At 40.7% G+C, this 23,123-nt stretch overlaps 1 protein-coding gene across 1 annotated transcript in view; it reads left to right on the top strand.

The window, feature by feature from the left end:
• Positions 1-23,123, top strand: part of LOC112056363 (protein MON2 homolog) — a 57,490-nt gene that overhangs the window by 23,532 nt on the left and 10,835 nt on the right. Inside the window, exons 19-33 of the mRNA XM_052889275.1 lie at positions 1,092-1,133; positions 3,225-3,352; positions 3,940-4,041; positions 4,744-4,854; positions 5,447-5,622; positions 6,259-6,421; positions 6,790-6,928; positions 8,189-8,331; positions 10,588-10,695; positions 17,607-17,741; positions 18,571-18,712; positions 19,279-19,381; positions 20,016-20,160; positions 21,324-21,494; positions 22,878-22,988. Coding sequence (XP_052745235.1) covers positions 1,092-1,133; positions 3,225-3,352; positions 3,940-4,041; positions 4,744-4,854; positions 5,447-5,622; positions 6,259-6,421; positions 6,790-6,928; positions 8,189-8,331; positions 10,588-10,695; positions 17,607-17,741; positions 18,571-18,712; positions 19,279-19,381; positions 20,016-20,160; positions 21,324-21,494; positions 22,878-22,988 — 1,919 coding nt within the window. The remainder of the gene's footprint in view (positions 1-1,091; positions 1,134-3,224; positions 3,353-3,939; positions 4,042-4,743; positions 4,855-5,446; positions 5,623-6,258; positions 6,422-6,789; positions 6,929-8,188; positions 8,332-10,587; positions 10,696-17,606; positions 17,742-18,570; positions 18,713-19,278; positions 19,382-20,015; positions 20,161-21,323; positions 21,495-22,877; positions 22,989-23,123) is intronic.

Raw genomic sequence — 23,123 nt, 5'->3', positions numbered from 1 at the left:
ATGGTTGGTTTAATGCTGTAAGGTTTGAGTTTACTTAGTAGTGAAAAGGAAATCTTCAAGGTAAGCACGCTTCAATTTGAACCATTGCCTTCCACGAGCGTGATTGTAGTCAAAGTCTCGCAGAAATAAAAGTATCGTTCTATCAGAATTCTATTAGCCCTAAAATGCACACCACTATGTATTTGGACGCCAGAAAAAGACGAATGTTGACCAATACGGGGGAATTGGAAGCATCGCTCTCTTTAGTCTCTATGCATCGAAAGAAGGAGCGATATTGTTATTGCGCCACTATTGGTCGATATTTTGTCTCTTTCTCGCCTCATTATGAGTTGTAGTGAGCATCAAAGGCGTACTGGTTGAAGTGTACAAATCACTGCAACAATATTCAATAACGGCATGTCTATCGTGTCTCGTGTATCTCTTGTCATATTATCGACCAATAGTTGCGGTGTCCAAAATATCACTCTAATTCGTCTTATAGTAAAGAACGACAGAGCAAAATTTTTGGTTTTACCTCTATTGGTCGGCTATACTTTCCTCTGGACACGAGATATTATGTTGACGCATGCTCATTTACTGGTAACTAATGCATGACATTCATCATTGAAATAAATTGACGGCATTTTGATAAAATGTTCATATTATTCCAAAGTATCTAAAGTCTAAAGTCACTCAGTTGACGATAGAGCGAGTTATGCTTGGAGTTTCTCTGCGTGATCGAATCAATAATTAGGAGATCCACAAAAGAACCAAAGGTTCTGACATAGCTCAGCGAGTCACGAAGCTGAAGTGGCAATGGGCAAGCCACATACTTCGAAGAGCCGATGGACGTTGGGGTCCCAAGGTGCTGGAATGGTGACCCCGCACCGGAAAACGCAGTGTTTGTCGACCCCCCACTAGGTGGACCGAGGACATCAAGCGTGCTGCAGGGTGCCGCTGGATGCTGGCGGCTCGAGATTGTTTTGTTTGGAAGTCCATGCAAAAGGCTATGTCCAGCAGTGGACGTCCATCGGCTGTTAATGTTGATGAATGATCGAGGTTACAGACAGGACAGCGAGAACATTATTAGTAGTAACACCAATTGTTTGCAGGTCAGCAAGTTCCAGTGGCGGAATCGCTCGGAGTCATGAGTGGTATACTAAACGTGATTTATACTCTGTGTCTATTTGGAATATACTGTACCATGCCTTGCTTAATATATACAATCAAAATATATTTATAGCACTTCACTCTCATTGGATTTCAAAAATCAAGGTCAAAGTTATCCTTTTTGCAAATTTACTTGTAATTTACACCTTTATGTTTCTCAAGTTGCAAAATAATGAAAATATGCTTTACTGCACACCACACAGAATACAAATGATTTACATTAATTTACAGGGACAAGATACAATATATTTACATAAATGTACAATAGGCGGCATTATGGCTGACAAGTAACAAGTGATCTCTGCACGGCATCCTAATCTAATAGATGTTTTTTTTAAACAGCTAAATTAAAAGAGCAAGTGTTGAGTTTATTGCCGGCTCTTCTCAGCAGAACCTCCCTTCCGAACCAGTGGTAGAATCTTTACAAATAGTCAAATTTGACGTTTCAGAAAGGCTTATAAACGTCACCATTAGGCTACCTCATATACCTATATAAAATAAACGAATTTGAATTTTGAAAATAAGTAAATTTACATTTACTACTTACTTATTAAAGTTGTAAACAATTTTCCTTAGACTCACTTTTGGGTTTCTCTAGACTCTAAACCGAACTTGTTCTTTATAAATACATTTTATTTAATTATTTTGAAATATTAAAACATCTTCATCTTTTGCATTATTCTAATTCCAAATAGACACAATCTTTGGGATTTGGTATGTCAAACTCTGTTTGGTAAGGCATTGCAAAATCTACTTTAAAAAATACACAATAAAGTAGATTTTACCTTGTTCGAACACGTCTTGCCGCTAGGGGTCGCTTTTGTCCGTCTTCGCGCTCTGGGGAAGGAGCTTGCTGGCCATGTTTATCTCTTTTGTTTTGTCTTGCACAAATTTGTTTTATATTGCCACCGCATACAGCAATCACATGTAAAAAAATTGCTTGATATCGTATGATTGATCCAAGCGACATGGCAGTAACAAGAACAACTTAATGTCGTTGTTGTAACAAACGTATTACAACAAACCGACATTACAATAACAAACTTCTGTAACCTCTCAATGTAGACCAATCGCAGAAGTTATGGAATTTACAAGCATACATATACTTAACAGTATTTACTGGCTGGCTTTTTTAATAATAATAAAAGCAGTCAGTTAACCAATCTAAATTGACTGGTTAAAAATGTAGAGTGGATTTTTAATATTATCTCTTAAAAAGGAGAAGATAATTTATGGCTTGTCTGATAATTTGAACGAAACAGAATTAGCAACAATATCAATCATACTATATCAAGTTTACCTAAAATGAGGCAATATGTTTGACACGTTATTTTTCTACGCACTGTGCTCTGAAATACGCTTAAAAGATTATACTCGTCTATTTACGGAAGAATGAATATGAAGTGTAATATTTTAGAAGTTATATATTTATTTTAGTAATTACTTAATTTCACTAATATTTTAAAATAAAAAAACGCAACGCAAAATTTCGCAATATAATGGTCTGGGATGCTTCGAGAATGAGCATGGCTTATTACCTGATATATTAAATCGTATCAAATTATTCGATACTGCCAAAATTGTGATCACCACACTGCATGGCAAGTGGTAATTATGACAAATCTTTGTAGAAATATGAAGATACCTAAGTATTTGAAGCTAACACCTACTAAGTAAACGCGGTCCACCGTAGGTTGCAAAAATGTCTTGTTTTACGTTTACAAGCACTGCTAATAACTTAAATATTAACCTTAAATAAGAAAACTTTCATAATAGAATGATTTTTGTAGGTCTATAAAAATTTATGCTTGTGGAACAGTTTTCCAAAAAATTGTGGCATCTGTGAAATATTTAATTTCAGTCCCTGACCAGTTTTGCGTGCTTACTTGTACCAAGCTATTGGTCATGTTAATACAAAGACAATAAGATTTCATATTTTAAGTCAGGTCTAACTAAATCTTACATAAATTCACAATCGTGGAACATTTTTCCGGAAATTCAGGGATAATAACCTTTCCGTCTCTGACGAATAAAAACCTTACTTTAAACAAAAGCTATATCGTATTTTCTTACAGCATTATCAGCAATGCTGTCCCGTGTGTTCGAGGCGTCGAAAAATCTAGACGACGAAGCGCTGCACCATCTCATAGACGCGCTGTGTAAACTCTCCAACGAGGCTATGGAGCTGGCTTACTCTAATAGGGTGAGTGTATTATATTCATCTACCATAGGTTGCCTTCCTCAAACTGAAGTGCGGCGATAAGGTGGACAAAAAAAAATCCGGATATCTTTATATGCATAAACCATCAGGTACCTAAGGTACCTTCCTCAAATTAAAGTCGCTCCTTGACATTGTCAATCCATTTACTCCACTGTCTTCCAGATGTACGTTTTCCAGATATCTTTATATGCATCATCCACCTACCTCAAATTGAAGTTAGCAGTAAGGCGGAGAAAACTCTTCCTGCCCTTGTGAATTTTATTTCAACTGATTCTGTTAAGATTGGTTCGTTCCTTGACATTATTCATCGTCCAGTGTCACGCAGATGCATGTTTTCCGGATATCTAATTATACAATATACATATAATACTCATAGTGGGATCCTGTTTACGGATGCCTGAAAATGCTACTTTCTTTTGACATTTACAGTCATCAGTTTTGTATGAAAGAAATTCATAAATGGCAAAACAACGTTAGTCGAGCCTGCTAGTAATCGATAAATTTTTTGAGTTATATTCCTACAAAAGTCCTTTTGCCTTTGCCTTTAATAAAAATAAATTTCGTTACAGGAGCCATCGTTGTTCGCCGTGGCGAAACTTCTGGAAACAGGTCTTGCGAACATGCACAGAATAGAAGTGATGTGGCGGCCCATTACTAACCATTTACTTGAGGTCAGTATTTATTTTTTTTATTATTATATTTGTTATTACAATAAAAACATAAGTTAAAACCGAGAACGAGTTCGTAGCTTGCTCTTATCATCATAATCTGGGGGCACCGTCATGTCATCCGTCAATGTGAAAACGGTACCCCAATGCCTTATATAAAGTGACCGGAAGCAGCGACTGTGATTGTATAACCATTTTGTGGTAAAGGAAACACCTCGAGCAGGTCCCAGGACTTGTGAACTTTGGTTGTAGGTTTAAAGGATCCTTTAAAATGCATTTACGAGTACATTCATCTCCCCTGCCAAACATCTTCTCCATATATTCTCTTTATCCACCAAATTTCTGCAACTCACTTGACGTCGTCAGTCCGCCGGTTTGGGGGTCGACCAACACTGCGTTTTCTACTGCGGGTTCGCCACTCCAGCACCTTGGGACCCCAACGTCCATCGGCTCTTCAAAATATATGCCCCGCCCATAGTCACTTCAGCTTCGCGTCTTGTTGAGCTATGTCGGTTCCCTATAGTTACTTTATTTTAATTTTTTTTTTGGTATATTCTGTGTATTGTGTGTGTGTGTGTGTGCGTCAACAAACTTTCTTTCTTTCTCTCGTTGCGATGGGACGAAAGAGAACGATGTTTTCGATCCGCCGCTTTGTTGGTCCAGAAGTGACAAGTAACTCACTAACTCCACAAGTGGTCAAAGCAGGTGTGCCAGCATCCGCATATTCGCATGCGCGAGTGGGGCGTGGAGGCGATCACGTACCTGGTGCAGGCGGCCTTCCAGTACCACCACAACAACCCGGCGCTCGTCACCGAGGTAACTATATTAAAGCCTTAATCGACGAGCACTAATTTACCCACTCCTTCTAACAGTCTTTACCGACAAGTTGGAGGGGAGTAGGAATATATGCCAACATCCTACTAATATTATAAACGCGAAAGTTTGTAGGATGTTTGGATGTTTGTTACTCTTTAACGAAATGGCTGAAATTTGGAATGGAAATAGATTTAACTCTGGATTGACACATAGGCTAGGCTTTTTATCCCGAAAAATTCCATGTTTTCCCGAGATTGGCGAAAACTGGTGATTTTGATGATATGAATGTTTGTTACTCTTTCACGCCTCGACTACTGAACCGAATTAGCTGAAATTTGGTATTAAGATATATTATAGCCTGGATTAACACATAGGCTACTTTTAATCCCGGAAAAATCCATGGTTCCCGAGGGATTTGTGAAAAACTAAATTCCATGCGGACGAAGTCGCGGGTGTCCGCTAGTTTGTCATATTTAAGAGATTTGACAAATAAAGAACTAAAGCTGTCCATCTATCTGAACTTCGGTATAAACTTGATGGTTACTGAAGAAAAGATAGTGTTTTATAGTTTTGTATGTTAATGTCGTTGTAGGCCCGTGAACGTTTAGTGCTGGAGCCGCTGGCGGAGCTGTGCGCGGTGCGGCACTGCGACGTGCGAGCGAGGCAGCTGGAGTGCGCCGCGCGGCTGCTGCACTCGCGCGGCGACCAGCTCGGCGCCGCCTGGCCGCTCATGATGGAGATCATATCCGCCATTTGCGACCATCACAGGTGAGACTAAACTTCGTTTCAAGTAGGCTTAGTTTACAAGCACTTTTGAGACGTCAGATTATATTGTTATAGTAAAGTGAACTCGACTTTGAATTAATACAACGGCGACAAAACACAGTTATTACACACTCCTTGGACTGAGAAGAGCCCACAACAAACTCATATCATAGTATATAATAGATTTATCATTCACCAAACAGCAGTGTTTCAAATGTAAACAAACCAAACTGCATCATGATTGCTGTTTTATCAAAACAGAATTTATGTATCATGTTTGTCAACTGTTTGTCTCTTTTTGTAATCTTCAATTATTGTTAAAGCACATTACGTGTTATCCCAATATTATTCAAGACTAGCTGACGCCGCGCGGTTTCACTCGCGTGGTTCCCGTTTCCGTAGGAATACGGGTATAATATATAGCCTATAGCCTTCCTCGATAAATAGGCTATCTAACACAGAAAGAATTTTTCAGTTCCAGAGATTAGCGCGTTCAATCAAACAAACAAACAAACTCTTCAGCTTTATAATATTAGTATAGATGTTTCGATTTAATTTCCTTCATACACAAAATGTATTTTTAATATTTTTTTATATACTAGTATTAGTTTGAAGGATTATATTCTCATTTGTTTCCAGTGAACAGCTGGTCCGTTCGGCCTTCCAATGCGCACAACTGGTTGCGGGTGACCTGCTCGGCTGTGCTGGGCCACGCTGCTTGCGCCGCGTGCTGGCCGCCGCCGCCGCCTTCGCCAGGCAGACCAAGGAGCTCAACATTAGTCTCTCGGCTGTCGGACTCATGGTGAGGATTACAGAAATATATGCGCCACCTGATTGGCTGATAATAGGGATGATGACAGCTTTTTTTTATTGTATGTAAATTAAGAGTATGCTAATAGTTATGTAATTTTGTATAAGTAACAGGATATCTGCGATCAATATTTTCAGAGTCACAGGGGCCGCAAAATTGACCCTTTTAGGGACAATTTTGCGGCGCTGCCGCGGATCAATACAAAACGCTCCATACTAAATGGCACGAAAGATTGACTTAAATCAATATATTGAAACCATGTCATCACCCGTATTATGATGTATAACGTCTATCGTAATAGTGGCGTTTGACACTTACACTTGAACGTCACGTAATGCAGCATGTTTTCATTGTGTCAGTGGAACATATCGGACTACCTGTACCACAACCGGGACAAGCTGTCGGCGGCGCTGAGCAGCGAGGCGGCGAGCGTGCCCGACGTGCAGCCCGACCTGCCGCCGCTCGACCGCCTGTGGATGTGCCTCTACATACGACTGAGTGAGTACCGATCACTTGTGTCAGTGGAACATGTCACACTACCTGTACCACAACCGGGACAAGCTGTCGGCGGCGCTGAGCAGCGAGGCGGCGAGCGTGCCCGACGTGCAGCCCGACCTGCCGCCGCTCGACCGCCTGTGGATGTGCCTCTACATACGACTGAGTGAGTACCGATCACTTGTGTCAGTGGAACATGTCACACTACCTGTACCACAACCGGGACAAGCTGTCGGCGGCGCTGAGCAGCGAGGCGGCGAGCGTGCCCGACGTGCAGCCCGACCTGCCGCCGCTCGACCGCCTGTGGATGTGCCTCTACATACGACTGAGTGAGTACCGATCACTTGTGTCAGTGGAACATGTCACACTACCTGTACCACAACCGGGACAAGCTGTCGGCGGCGCTGAGCAGCGAGGCGGCGAGCGTGCCCGACGTGCAGCCCGACCTGCCGCCGCTCGACCGCCTGTGGATGTGCCTCTACATACGACTGAGTGAGTACCGATCACTTGTGTCAGTGGAACATGTCACACTACCTGTACCACAACCGGGACAAGCTGTCGGCGGCGCTGAGCAGCGAGGCGGCGAGCGTGCCCGACGTGCAGCCCGACCTGCCGCCGCTCGACCGCCTGTGGATGTGCCTCTACATACGACTGAGTGAGTACCGATCACTTGTGTCAGTGGAACATGTCACACTACCTGTACCACAACCGGGACAAGCTGTCGGCGGCGCTGAGCAGCGAGGCGGCGAGCGTGCCCGACGTGCAGCCCGACCTGCCGCCGCTCGACCGCCTGTGGATGTGCCTCTACATACGACTGAGTGAGTACCGATCACTTGTGTCAGTGGAACATGTCACACTACCTGTACCACAACCGGGACAAGCTGTCGGCGGCGCTGAGCAGCGAGGCGGCGAGCGTGCCCGACGTGCAGCCCGACCTGCCGCCGCTCGACCGCCTGTGGATGTGCCTCTACATACGACTGAGTGAGTACCGATCACTTGTGTCAGTGGAACATGTCACACTACCTGTACCACAACCGGGACAAGCTGTCGGCGGCGCTGAGCAGCGAGGCGGCGAGCGTGCCCGACGTGCAGCCCGACCTGCCGCCGCTCGACCGCCTGTGGATGTGCCTCTACATACGACTGAGTGAGTACCGATCACTTGTGTCAGTGGAACATAGCGCACTACCTGCAATTGTGAACCTTAACCTCCTACGATTAAGGTCTTCTGTAACAATAGATTAAATGGTTTCTTGATTTACGCAGGTGAGCTGTGCACCGAGCCGCGCGCGCCGGTGCGTCGTGCCGCCAGCCAGACGCTGTTCAGCTGCATCAGCGCGCACGGCACGCTGCTCAGCAAGCCCGCCTGGCGCGCTCTGCTCGCCGTACTCTTTCCTATGCTGGACCAGGTATGTGACCCACGGCAACATTGAACATTTTTGCTTATAACTTTTTTATTTATTGTTTTACGATAAAAAGTTACTGGACCAAAGTTGTAGAAAATTTAATTTGCTAAAAAAAACATTAACAATTTTTTTTTTTATCAGATGAATAGTTTAAGAGATATACCGTAAAAACCATTTCAACCCTTCTTTTAAAGATGGCCGCCGCGGGACAAGGGTGGCGACCCCACAAACTTGGTTTTAGCTTTACAATGACCCCCCCTACACAGCAAAAAAATAAAATTGCGTCCTCTGAAAAACGCAAGGTTAGGCCTAAAAAATGTAACATTTTTTTTTTTTTTTATTCTTTACAAGTTAGCCCTTGACTACAATCTCACCTGATGGTAAGTGATGATGCAGTCTAAGATGGAAGCGGGCTAACTTGTTAGGAGGAGGATGAAAATCCACACCCCTTTCGGTTTCTACACGGCATCGTACCGGAACGCTAAATCGCTTGGCGGTACGTCTTTGCCGGTAGGGTGGTAACTAGCCACGGCCGAAGCCTCCCACCAGCCAGACCTGGACAAATTAAGAAAATCTCAATCTGCCCAGCCGGGAATCGAACCCAGGACCTCCGTCTTGTAAATCCACCGCGCATACCACTGCGCCACGGAGGCCGTCAAAAACATTTCAATGGACTAAATAATTTTTGACGTATTTATATACTTATAAATCGATGAACACCGGCTGCACGAACGAAAAAGCATGATTCATTATCACGTTGCGTAATAAGTGAGGCACAATCGAACTAAGCGTAGTTTTAATAATTGTTAAGTTCAGAGGGATTTCGAAATATTATTCACTTGTTGATCTTCAATACTGTGTATTATTATCATCAATACGACATCAATGTGTCATCAATACGACAGAGATATATGACACTTCACTACAATCACTTGGCACCTGTTTCATCTGAGATAGCAAAGGAACGACTGACTCAATAATGAAGAACCGACAGCTTTATACCTTGTATCATGACAATGTCTCAATTTATTATTTACAGGTGTAAAATGATCGTCCGTAAACCGACTATACACACAACCAATGAAATAGAAGGCAACATTTTGATTGAGATAGACTGTAGAAAGAAGGTGTGATTGTAATAATATTAATGTCAGAAATAAAAATAAAATTGTTGCACATCACACTAGTTTACAAAAAATTAGTAATTCTTTTAAGGGCAATTCTATACGTTTTTATAATAAACTGCCAAATGAAATCACTGGCATGTCTCTCAATAAGTTCAAAGTTTTTATTAAACGTAAGCTTATAGAAAAGTCGTATTATAGTGTCAATGCTTACGTAAATAACAAAATTGCTTGGAAATGAAATGTATTACATGACAGGCTACTTATATATTTTTATTTTATTTTATTTATTCGGAAGCCAACGTTGTATACAAAAAGCTTATGACTAATTAAACATAACATGCATTAAAAAGTAATATGCTACATTGTACACTCCACTTACAGGCTAACTCGACATGCGTTTATTTTAATACAATTCTTAATTAAAAAAAAAGAAACAAAAACTAAATCTACCTACCACTAAAAAAAAAAGAAACTAAAAAAAAGAAAGAAAAAAAATGTAATTACAACAATAATAATGGGAATTAACAATAAGAAATTACATTTAAAACAAAAACAGAATGCATTTAAAGTACATTATTCATCGACATATGTTTTATAAATTTACTTTTAAAAGAATTAGAACCGCTATTGAAAATATCCAGATTTGCCATTTTAAAAATATTATTATACGATCTCACTATTCTTTCAATAGGAGCATTTTTATATACCTATTGTTAAATGGTGATAAACTAAAAATGGATAAACCTGGCTGAGTTTGTTGTGGTCTGTTCTCGGACCAAGGCGCGTTTGGAACCCTCGTAACTTTAATTTTAAGTTTTCGAATAATCATTATCACCATTATCTTAAGTTTAATATTACCTGACGTTTCGAAAGAGCTTGTAAACTAAGCCTATTTGAAATAAATGAATTTTGACTTTGACTTTGTCTAACGTTCCGCGTTAGACAATTTTCTTGACTATCTGCATGTCAATATGTAGAGGAGAGAGTAGGAGTGTTACGCTAGCCAGCCCAACGAAACCATACCATCAAGCATGACCAGCACACCATCAAGTCTGCAACAGCTCACATGACGGTATATAATCGTGTGTGGCTGGCGAGAGTCAGTCAGTCAGTCGTGTCATGTTGTTGTCAGGTCCAGAAGCAGTCGAACATCGCCAGCTCGGAGAAGGTGGACACCGGAGAACATATCCTCATCCACCACACTCGAAACACTGCGCAGAAGCAATGGGCGGAGACGCAGGTCTGTATATAGTAGAAAGATAATGGGGATGATGATTAGATTAAAATATATTGATTTGTATGAGAGATTCGGGTAAATAAGGTCAATAGTTACTAATTAATAGATTAAAAACAAAGATTGTCGGAATGTTTGTAAAAAAATCTATATCTATACTAATATTATAAAGCTGAAGAGTTTGTTTGTTTGATTGAACGCGCTAATCTCAGGAATTACTGGTCCGATTTAAAAAAATCTTTCTGTGTTAGATAGCCCATTTACCGAGGAAGGCTATAGGCTATATATTATCCCTGTATTCCTACGGGAACCATGCGGGTAAAACCGCGCGGCGTCAGCTAGTAAGATATAAAATCAATTCAATTTTTTTTATATAGATACAAATACATGTACATTTTTAGTTTCCTTAAATGCTTGGTGTTATTTTTCATTATTTGAAATATAAACATAGACTCACAAGTAATTTGTAATTTTGTTTGAATGCCTTTGTTAAGTGAACCACAGCAGCGCCGCAAAATATGACCCTTTAAATCCCTGTAGCTCCGAAAGTCATGATCGCAGATACCTTGTTACTTTTACAAAATTGCTTTACTATTACCATACTCTTAATTTATATAAAATTAGAAAAAAAAAATGTCATCCCTATTTCTGTATATCGTGTAAACAGATAAAATAATAGACGCCCTCGTAACATCTGTTGAAAAGTAAAAAAAGCAAATTATACTAACATATTTTTTACTAAGTATGACCATTTATTCTATGTAATCAAAATACAGTATGATATATTATTTCATTAATGATCTTAGAATGCTGTTGATTTTTTGGTTACACTACGATAACGGTTTCTTTTGTGAAATCCTTATAAGAGGGCTATGTTCAGTAGTAACTATTTTTTTTTTTTCAATTACAAAAAAAATAAATTTGTGGTTATCACAACGAGCTTTTGTTATGTGTCGGAATGCAGTTTGTAAATAATTTTATTTACATCTTGTCCCCCAAAGTTGACACCCATATTATTTCGATTTCATCTATTCACTAGCTGACGTCGCGCGGTTTCACCCGCGTGGTTCCCGTTCCCGTAGGAATACAGGGATAATATAGGGATATATAGCCTATAGCCTTCCTCTATAAATGGGCTATCTAACACTGAAAGAATTTTTCAAATCGGACCAGTAGTTCCAGAGATTAGCGCGTTCAATCAAACAAACAAACAAACAAACAAACTCTTCAGCTTTATTATATTAGTATAGATTTGGATATAGTTGTAATCGGTCTAGTACGAGTTGATACGGGTGCACAGACGGACAGACGAGTGATTCTATAAGGATACCATTATTTGCTCACGCACGGAACCCTGACAATGAATGGTCATAGTACAAGTTTTCAACACTAAGCTAGCGGATCGCTAGTGGGACATTGCACATAATGATAAGCGGAAACTAGTTGACCTTATGCTATCTTTGTTTATGTTATGAGTGAAATAATGTGTTCGTATGTTTAATTATTTAAACCACAGATCGTAGAAAAAACTAAAGCTAACGCTTTAGCTAGCGGGGCCCGCGTATCCTCATATATGAGGACGTACGCTTGGTTGGTTGTATTAAATTATATATGAAAATCGACTTTGATAAAGGTTACGTCGAGTAAACTTTAGTTAGTGCTATATCACTGTAAATCAGTAAAGTACTACCTAAACTTTACTCCGTGTGTCTGTGACTATATTCTTTTACTATAAATTCGATTTTCTCGAAAAAATATAAGTTAAACAGAGACAAAATGGGACTTTTATAATAATTTTGCTTTTTATCTGTGTCAATAAAAAATAATAAGTAGTTGTTAAGGAAATGAAGCTTACTGCAAAATAATAACATATTTCTTATTTTAAGTCAACATCATAAATATTTATTAGTGGGTACGTAGTTTTCAAAATTAAATATGACAGAATCGAATTCCATGTATTTTTAATTCCGTGATTTGAACCAACAATGATATTATATAAATACATTTCATTTGTTTATGTAGTTCTTAATAATACTAGTAAAATAATTAAAAGAAAACCATAACTGGTTAAAAAATTTCATTTAAACATATGATCTCCATATCCACCTTTCCTAAAGCGATCAGTTTTAATACCCATTAACATCAAAACAAGCTCCGCCGAACATCATCGTCGATGTGGACTTTTCCACGATAATGTATACAAATGGATCATCCAATGTAAATTTATTCCTCGAATTTCTGTATAGGCTGTCATTTTTATAGAACGGAGTATAAGTCGTAACGGCTGTATTATGTTGTGTGACGGAAATTGCCACTTTGTGCGCTATTTGGGAAATATAGACGTTTCCATCAACCAAATCGTTGAAATTTGCATCCTTTTGATCGAACATATTAGTGAGTCCCATTTCGAGAAGTGGTCTATTTAATAGCAGATAAGATTGCGCCCAAAAGTGTGGTAACTTGACCTCGACCTCTTTCAAACCGAACGTGTCGACATCACTTTGCAGTTTATCCAGAATGGCCTTGACGGATACGCTTCTGAGATTGCTCAACACTTCTCTGACGCTGTATCTGTTGTGCGGTCGTATGAGGAGCATGCAGTACTTGTCCCCTGTGTACGGCAGCTCTGTGACTGTCGCTTTCAATGAGTCTAAATCAGAGGAGCGGAGTCCTGCTCTCAGCGACATCATTTCCATTGATTCGTCATCTCTATTGTAAATTTTCACTGAACGTTGAAACGGATGCGCCCACATCGCGTAAAATCCTAAAAAATTACACATTATTATCGTTGATTCAGTGAAATCTTGCTCACCTATCAGGTGATAGTCACTATCGAATAGTTCTTCCATCGTTAGCCTCGCTATGTCCGCCGCCTGCTGGGGTTCGCGAAAATTAAGGCTTCGCGTAGTAAAATAAAAATCATTCCTCAACCTCTTGAGCCAGTCGCGATTTGCGCGTGAACTTTCATCATAGAAAAGGAAATTCAACATACTAAAATGAACATTTTCACTGTCGAACACCGACGTGTTCAGACTCTTGAACTGTCGCACGCATTCGCCTCTGTCCTCTGGCAACGTGAACACCCTGGCAACTTGGTCCCGAGTGCTTCCCGAAGTTTCGTACGCTACACTCAATAGCATATACAAAATAGTGTAAGGTGACACCATTTCACAACCATCTGGTTCTAAATGTGCATAGGCGTGATATAAAAGTTCGGAGCTAAAATGTCTAGTGTTGGTTATAAAATCTAAAACAACGAACGACGGAGTTGCAGTGAATATAAAGAATATTATTAGACGCATAGCGGTGCGGCGGTTGATGCGATTGATACCAGACTGAGTGACCTTTAGCTGATGTAAGACCCGCCTTGATAGGATATCTATTATAGCTTTGCTGTAAGCTACGTCCGCGTTAATCTCAGGTCATAATCCATCACGACCGCAACCCCTTTCTGCCGATCCTTTATAACGATTCCATAGGCCATCTACATAACATTGTTTCTTCAACGAAATTACACAATTATCGACTGTATAAAGTGGCAATACTCGTAGTGCGGTATTTAGTTTAGTAACGTTAAGTTAACGAATTGACGTAAAATTAACATAATTTCTTAAAATAATCTTGCAAACGCAAAAACGTAAACCTATGTAGTTAAGTATGTTTTGAATAGTGATACCGAGATACTTGATTATCCGTTTGAACTCTTTACCTCTGCCTTTGATTCGCAGGGCGTAGGTACTAATCCGGTCTGGGGCACACACCCCCAACTTTGCAGTTGCAGCTAAGCGCATGCTTATACATAATAAAAAAAAGGTTTTTAGGGTTTCGAACGTCTGTAAGTACTAAAACGGAACCCTTATAATATCACTCACGCATATTTTATATCGTTTAATGTGCAACAAAATACATATACGTGATAATAGGCTAAAGGTCACTATCTATAATAACACTATTTAAAAATAATGCGGGTCCGGTAAAACCTTCTTGTCTAGTATATTATAAACTAGCTGACGCCGCGAGGTTTTATCCTCGTGGTTCCCGTTCCCGTAGGAATACAGGGATAATATATATAAGGAGGTTCTCAATTTACGGGCATTCGGACGGTCTAGCTCATTCTTGTTGTGGAATTCGATCCGTCCACAGCTCTTGTTGGATAATAATCCTTTATCCTTAATCAGGATAAATAGTAGAACTAGTAGTTAATTGTGTAAGCGATTAGTGAGATTATGCGAAGTGATCCTATGCAAATGGCAGAGCCGATGACCAATGTCAGGTCACCGGTTCTGTCCGTGATTATTTTAGTGAGGATACGGCTTCTACGTTATACATATATATATATGTTTGTTACCTTATAATTCCGTCATTTATTAACCAATTTTGGTAATTCTTTTTTGTTTAAATCAGCTCAGTAATTTCATCCTAAACTCAAAATAACTGAAATAAGTAAACGAACTTTGCCAGTACTGTGGCAATTTCGGTCACTAAGCTAAAAGTAGAAAAATAAAATCTTTTTTTACCATAAAAAATAATCAACTTCAAAGATACAAACAACACAATAAACTTTTAAAGCCTAAGGCATAGCACTGCCTTCAAACCGATCAACAGAGAGGACATAGGTTGATGTTATTTTCCCCCAGACGTACGTGGACAAAGTCGCGAGCGTTGGTTAGTAAGTTATATAACGATTCCGTAAAACGGGATTCACAGGTCGAGATGTAATATGACCTGAGATTAACGCGGACGTAGCTTACAGCAAAGCTATAATAGATATCCTATCAAGGCGGTTCTTACGTCAGCTAAAGGTCACTCAGTCTGGTATCAATCGCATCTACCGCCGCACCGCTATGCGTCTAATAATATTCTTTATATTCACTGTCACTCCGTCGTTCGGTGTTTTAGATTTTATAACCAACACTAGACATTTTAGCTCCGAACTTTTATATCATGCCTATAAACATTTAGAACCAGATGGTTGTGTAATGGTGTCACCTTACTCTATTTTGTATATGCTATTGAGTGTAGCGTACGAAACTTCGGGAAGCACTCGGGACCAAGTTGCCAAGTGTTCACGTTGCCAGAGGACAGAGGCGAATGCGTGCGACAGTTCAAGAGTTTAAACACATCGGTGTTCGACAGTGAAAATGTTTATTTTAAGGTGTTGAATTTCCTTTTCTATGATGAAAATTCACGCGCAAATCGCGACTGGCTCAAAAGGTTGAGGAATGATTTTCATTTTACTACGCGACGACTTAATTTTGGCGAACCCCAGCAGGCGGCGGACATAGCGAGGCTAACGATGGAAGAACTATTCGATAGTGACTATCACCTGATAGGTGAGGAAGATTTCACTGAATCAACGATGATAATGTGTAATTTTTTAGGATTTTACGCGATGTGGGCGCATCCGTTTCAACGTTCAGTGAAAAATTACAATAGAGATGACGAATCAATGGAAATGATGTCGCTGAGAGCAGGACTCCGCTCCTCAGATTTAGACTCATTGAAAGCGACAGTCACAGAGCTGCCGTACACAGGGGACAAGTACTGCATGCTCCTCATACGACCGCACAACAGATACAGCGTCAGAGAAGTGTTGAGCAATCTCAGAAGCGTATCCGTCAAGGCCATTCTGGATAAACTGCAAAGTGATGTGGACACGTTCGGTTTGAAAGAGGTCGAGGTCAAGTTACCAAACTTTAGAGCGCAGTCCAATCTGCTATTAAATAAACCACTGCTCGAAATGGGACTTACTGGTATATTCGACAGAGTGGACGCAAAGTTCAACGATTTGGCTAGTGAAAAAGTGTATATTTTCCAAGTGGCACACAAAGTGGCAATTTCTGTCTCAGAGAGCAATACAGTCGTTTCGACTTCTACTCCGTTCTATAAAAATTCCAATAATACAAATTTGTGGAAAAATGTTACATTGGACGACCCATTTGCATACCTTATAGTGGAAAAGTCCACATCGACGATGCTCTTGCGCGGAGCTCTCTCTGATGTTAATGTACCCCCATGGATTTAGACATATCACTTTAGGAGTTATCTCTATTGGCTGTTTTCAACTGTCAGTCATATGGACTGCATACATGAAAGTTTTTAAACCAAGTAATTGTTTTCTTTTTATTATTTTATTAGTATTATTACAAATGAAAATTTAATGATTTCTTGTTGTCGTTTTATTTAATTTTAATTAGAACATACTGCTAAATTCATAATCATCATATGCGACCAACACACGATCAGTTTTACCGGCTGTCAAGCCGTTAGCGCTACTGGTACGTGGACGTGAGCTCCCATTTGTACAATAAAAACGATTAGTTGTATATCTAATTATTTTTATAACCTTATTTAATTTACAAACATCCTGACAGTATTTGTTTTTTAGTTAATTTTGGTCTTATCAGCCCTTATATTCGTCGTCATCACCCATATTCGGCTCACTGCTGAGCTCGTGTCTCCTTTCAGAATGAGAGGGGTTAGGCCAGTAGTCCACCACGCTGGCCCAATGCGGATTGGCAGACTTCACACACGCAGAGAATTAAGATAATTCTCTGGTATGCAGGTTTCCTCAAGATGTTTTCCTTCACCGATTGAGACACGTGATATTTAATTTCTTAAAATGCACACAACTGAAAAGTTGGAGGTGCATGCCCCGGGCCGGATTCGAACCCACACCCTCCGGAATCGGAGGCAGAGGTCATATCTACTGGGCTGTCACGGGCCCTTATATTATCCCTTGATTATCCCTTATATTGGTCTTCATAATAATATATAGGAACACAACTAGTCATCATCCCAATTTGTACTTATATTGCATCATCATTAACAACTTGTATTCGGCTCAGCATATCTCGATCGCCTAAGAACCAAGGGCATACCCTAGTTAAATGCGTTGTGCACGCCACTGGCTGCAGGTGCTGACGCTGTCAGGCGTGTCGCGCGTGTTCCACTCGCGGTTCCAGCTGCTGGCGTCCGTGGGTGACTTCGGCAGGTCCTGGACAGCGCTGCTCGACTACATCACCGACTTCGCTTTGCGGCGCAGTCATGAGGTATGGTATACAAATTTTGGCACATGTTTTTTTTTTTTCATCATAGCTTCGAAATTTTTGCCTATAGTCCTCAAGTAATAATGTTTTTTATCAAATAATGGCGAAAGTGGTCAAATATGACATGAAATTATACTTATAGCAGGTATTTTTATCGGAACCGAAGGCGGAGTCGGTGTTTTTAAATTCGTTTTATCAGATTCGGAAACGGAGTCGGAGGCAGGGCCAGAAGTGTTGGCAAGAGAGAGATTTTTTTTATTTAAGGACCAATAAAACAGTTTTTTTTTCTTTTTACATGTTTCCAAAAAAAAAATTAAATGTTTCCAAATTAATAAGAAATATATTAAATGAATTTAATTCCAAAGTAGCAAATTATGCTACGAATACAACCTCGGATTTGTGTGGATTTTCATCCTCCTCCTAACAAGTTAGCCCGTTTCCATCTTAGATTGCATCATCACTTACCAAGGGATAACTTGTAAAGAACAAATTAAAAAAAAACCTTGAGAGGTGCCAAGGGACACCGGGATGGGACGAAGTTGTTATTATTTATTGTGTACAAAAAACACTGTATATAATGCGATGCAATGCAATGCGAAATAGAAAGACGAGACGAAAAAAACTGGCTTGCTTTCTATGAGCGAGAGAGAGAGAGACAGACAGAGAAACACGCGCACGCCGCACGGCTTACAACTAGCAAAAAGTGTCGTTACATCTTTTGGTCTTAATTTTTTCCATTTAGACCCCTTTCGCAACGCGCGACGCGCTTTAGCAAGGTAAAGATGTCCATTTTGTGTGCAAATGGATTAATGTGAATGGTTTTGTTTCCCAGGTGTCAGTGGCAGCACTGAAGTCGTTCCAAGAGGTGGTGTCGGCGGCGGGGCGCGCGGAGGGCGAGGCGCCCAAGCGCGTCTGGCCCGCCGCCTGGGCCGCATGGACCACCATCGCTGAAGGCCTGGCTGCCAACGCTCCCGGTAATATAAATAAAGAAAAAAAAAGTTTAATTTTTAAATTGTGCCACACAATGTAGTAGTAGTCATCAATCCATATTCGGGTACCCTCACGAGCACGAAAATCCTCTCAGAATTAGAGGGGTTTAGGCCAATAATAATCCTCCACGCTGGCCCAATGCGGATTGGCTGACTTCACACATGTAGACTTCAGGTATGCAGGTTTCCTTACGATGTTTTTCCACTTGAACTCGAACCTATGCCCTCCGGAATCGGAGGCAGAGGTCATACTCACTGTTCTATCACGACAATGCCACACAATGCCTAAGCACTATTGTAGTGTCCGATGTCTCAACCACCTGCTGGCCTATTCACAATTTTTTCGGTCTTTATCAACATCAAATCATTTGAGTAATGTCATCTACCTACTGTATGATATCCACCAGGATTTGCAGCATGCAGGCGACTCAGGATCGTGATGTTGCGAAGTCCCTACGCAATTACTCTAGGCCTATGTCCTTCAGTGGACATCCATCGGATGATATGATAATAATGATGATGATGTATGATGAATCTATGTTTCCTCTCAGTTCAGGAGGACGGCAAGCCGGCGGAGGCGTACGCGCCGACCCTCAACTTCCTCACCACGCTAGTGCAGATCTTCCCGCTCATCTTCCAACACATTCGACCCACGTGAGTACTGCGGGGGTTACTTCTAACTAGTGATGTGCCGCGTATCCATAGAGGAATGATCCGTATCCGTTATTAAATGAAGCAGAACTTACTTGTACTCTGCGGAAGTTTCTATTGAATGGTAATTAAGATTCTTAACCGATTCCGGGGAGGTTAACATCAAATATCCATATTCGGATCTGTATCCACGGATCTGTTGTATAGTTCAAACATTGCATTCGATCCGGCACTATTACTTCAAACATTATGTAGGCTGTTCGGTACCAGGAACACAACACTAGGAAATGTTAAAAATATAATCAAAGTGATATTTAGCATTTATAGCAGCTGTACCGCGAGTAAATAATGCGAGTACATTTGGTCCTTCGAGCCGGATTTAAAATCAGCCAGGCTATGAACCACATGACTCATAGTCAAGTGATGTAAACTTGCCATTTGAAGTACCACATGCATTTGCTGGAACTGCACAATGATAGAAAATTATGAAATATCACTTTGTTAAGTCTTAAGTCTTGTCTTTAGTATTTTATATTATTGTGTAGTACCCGCGTACATTTGGTCCTTCGAGCCGGGTTTATATCAGAGAAGCTCTGCTTCAAGTGAAACATGCCGCTCAAAAACGAAATGTCTGCAGGTTCACGGGTGCAGACGTACAGAAGCTGGGCGAGTGTTTGTCCATCGTGTGCAGTGTGGAGCCCTCGGCCTCCGCGCTCGACGGCATCGGCGGCGGCGCGCCCGTCAGCTTGCACGCACTGCACTGCCTCGACACCGTTCACAAGGTGCGTGTGTCTGCTCTTATGTCGTGTGCAACATGGAGCCTTCGGCCTTTGCCCTCGACTTGCATAATATACTAGCGGACGCCCGCAATTTCGTTAGCGTGTAATTCATTTTTTAATAAATCCCGCGAGAACCATGGATTTTTCCGCGATAATAAGTAGCTTTTATATATTTTTTTTTTATATACTTTACACTTGACTACAATCTCATCTGATGGTATGTGATGACGCAGTCTAAGATGAGAACAGAACTTGTTAGGAGGAGGATGAAAATCCACACCCCTTTCTGTTTCTACACGGCATCGTACCGGAACGCTAAATCGCTTGGCGGTACGTGTTTGTCGGTAGGGTGGTCTCCCACCAGCCAAACCTGGACAAATTAAGAAAATCTCAATCTGCCAATGACCTGTTCAATAACCTCCTCTATCTACCAGTGAATAGTCTATTTAAATCGCTTAAGCCTTGACAGAGATTAGCCTGGACAAACAGACAGACAATAAAAGCTTGATTTGACATGATTTGTAAATTTTATAATACTGAAATTTTATTAATTAATATCGATAGATTTCGGACCATTATTCCATGTACTATGCGAAATTAATATTGTTTATATTAAACTAAAGGACCCGGTCAAGCTTCGCTTTGACTTATGTGAACTTCTTACCTATCCCTACCCTACATTACCCTACTCCTACCCCAACCCTACTCCTACTCTAACCCTACCCTTATATCTTGGAAAAATCATAGACAACATAATTTACTAATTTTATTAATTTACTCAAGATAAAATGAACGCACGCGTAAATGTGAGTCATTTGTTAGTATTTCCGAACGTACGTATAAATGTCAATCATTACTTTTATACAGTACTTGACAGGATGGACAACAAATGTTTGATAGGTCCTAAACAAAGTAACATTTATGGAAAATTATTCATCTTTCATAATTATTTATTCGTCGAGTTTTCATTGTTTTTAAGATGTATTCTGCTATTCTAGGCGGAGACAAATCCAACAAATCAAAAACTGGAGAGAAACAGATCTCGAGTTATAAATGTTGTAACAAACTTTCTTTTATATATATATAGAGTTGATACGAGTCAACTACCCTGGTCTGAGGCTATTTAACAAAAAGCCTTGTAACTGACGGCTGTTCTTTTGGTGCAGGAGGCGCTGAGTCGGCACGAGCTGCTGCCGGCGATGTTCGCAGCGCTGACGGCGCTCGCGGGCGCTGCCAAGGAGCAGCCCGCCGCCGCCGCGCGCTGCCTCGCCGCCGCCGCCGCGCTGTACCGCGCCGCGCCCGCGCCCAGCGCGCGACAACTGCCCAGCCTGCTGCAGGTAAACGACGGCTTCCGTGGCGCAGTGGTATGCGCGGTGGATCTACAAGACGGAGGTCCTGGGTTCGATCCCCGGCTGGGCAGATTGAGTTTTTCTTAATTTGTCTAGTTGTGGCTAGTTACCACCCTACCGGCAAAGACGTACCGCCAAGCGGTTTAGCGTTCCGGTACGATGCCGTGTAGAAACCGAAAGGGGTGTGGATTTTCATCCTCCTCCTAACAAGTTAGCCCGCTTCCATCTTAGACTGCATCATCACTTACCATCAGGTGAGATTGTAGTCAAGGGCTAACTTGTAGAGAATAAAAAAAAAAACAAAAAAAAGGTACGTATATACGTCTATCTTTGTATTAAAGTGACTTGCGCTAAACGTAAACCAAAAAATTACTCTTGGCTGAATTTGTTGTGGACTCTTCTCGGACCAAGTCTTCTTTGGAACCCTCGTAACTTTAATTATCACAATTAAATCATGACATAACTTGACATTTCAAAATTGCTAGTAAACTAAGCTTAATTGATATAAATGTATATTGAGTTTTTTTTTTCTTTTTTTTTTGAGTTTATTTTTTTTATTTATTTATTTGGGTTAAAAAACAGTAAACGATAAGATTACAATTCAAAAAAAAATTACTGACATTAAAACTAAATCGTTAATCTACACCGTTAACCACAGATTTATAAAGATTTTGTATAATTGTTTAAATATGATTCAATTAAAATAAAATACGTTAAAGGGTGACTAGTTAAATCCTCGCCTGATACATTATTGTTGTAGCCACTCTTACATAGCCTTTTTATTCGGATGGATTTCGAACGTAATCTCTGGATTTTGAAAATCCTTTTTGATATATAAAGCCACGTTATTTATTAGTGTCATGATATTTTATCCCATCAATGTATTAGTTCCCACTGGAACTTGAACTACCCAGGTAAAACCGCGGAGCATCTGTAATCATCAGCATATCAGCCGATGGACGTCCACTGCAGGACATATGCCTTTTGTAGGGACTTCCAAACATCACGATACTGAGCCACCTGCAGCCAGCGAATCCCTGCGACTCGCTTGATGTCGTCCGTTCACCTATTGGGGGTCGCCATTCCAGCACCTTGGGACCCCAACGTCCATCGGCTCTTCGAACTATGTGTTTCGCCCATTGTCACTTCAGCTTCGCGACACGTTGAGCTACGTCGGTGACTTTGGTTCTTCTGCGGATCTCCTCATTTCTAATTCGTGCACGCTGAGACCAAGTCGACCAAGTCTCGGAACCATAGGCACTGGCAACACGCACTGTTCGAAGACATTTGTAATAAAATATGTCTATTATGACAGAGAGACTTCAAAAAAAAATGATTATTATTTAATTCGTTCTTCGTCCAAATATGCAGGCTCTCCACGAAGCGGTAAAGAAATGCACTCCGGACAAGCGGCGCAGAAACAGCGAAAGGGAGCGAGACCAGCCGGACGAGCCCACACAGATCGCCTCGCTCCTGCTACAGGTACTCATCATCATCATCATCATCATCATCATCATCATCATCATCATCATCATCATCATCATCATCACCATCATCATCATCATCATCATCATCATTAACAGCCACTGCTGGACATAGGCCTCTTGCATGGACTTC

This window comes from Bicyclus anynana, chromosome 25, assembly GCF_947172395.1.
Source record: "Bicyclus anynana chromosome 25, ilBicAnyn1.1, whole genome shotgun sequence".
NCBI lineage: Eukaryota > Metazoa > Arthropoda > Insecta > Lepidoptera > Nymphalidae > Bicyclus > Bicyclus anynana.
Note: the sequence above shows the minus strand (reverse complement) of the source record. Positions and strands in the feature narration are given on the sequence as shown.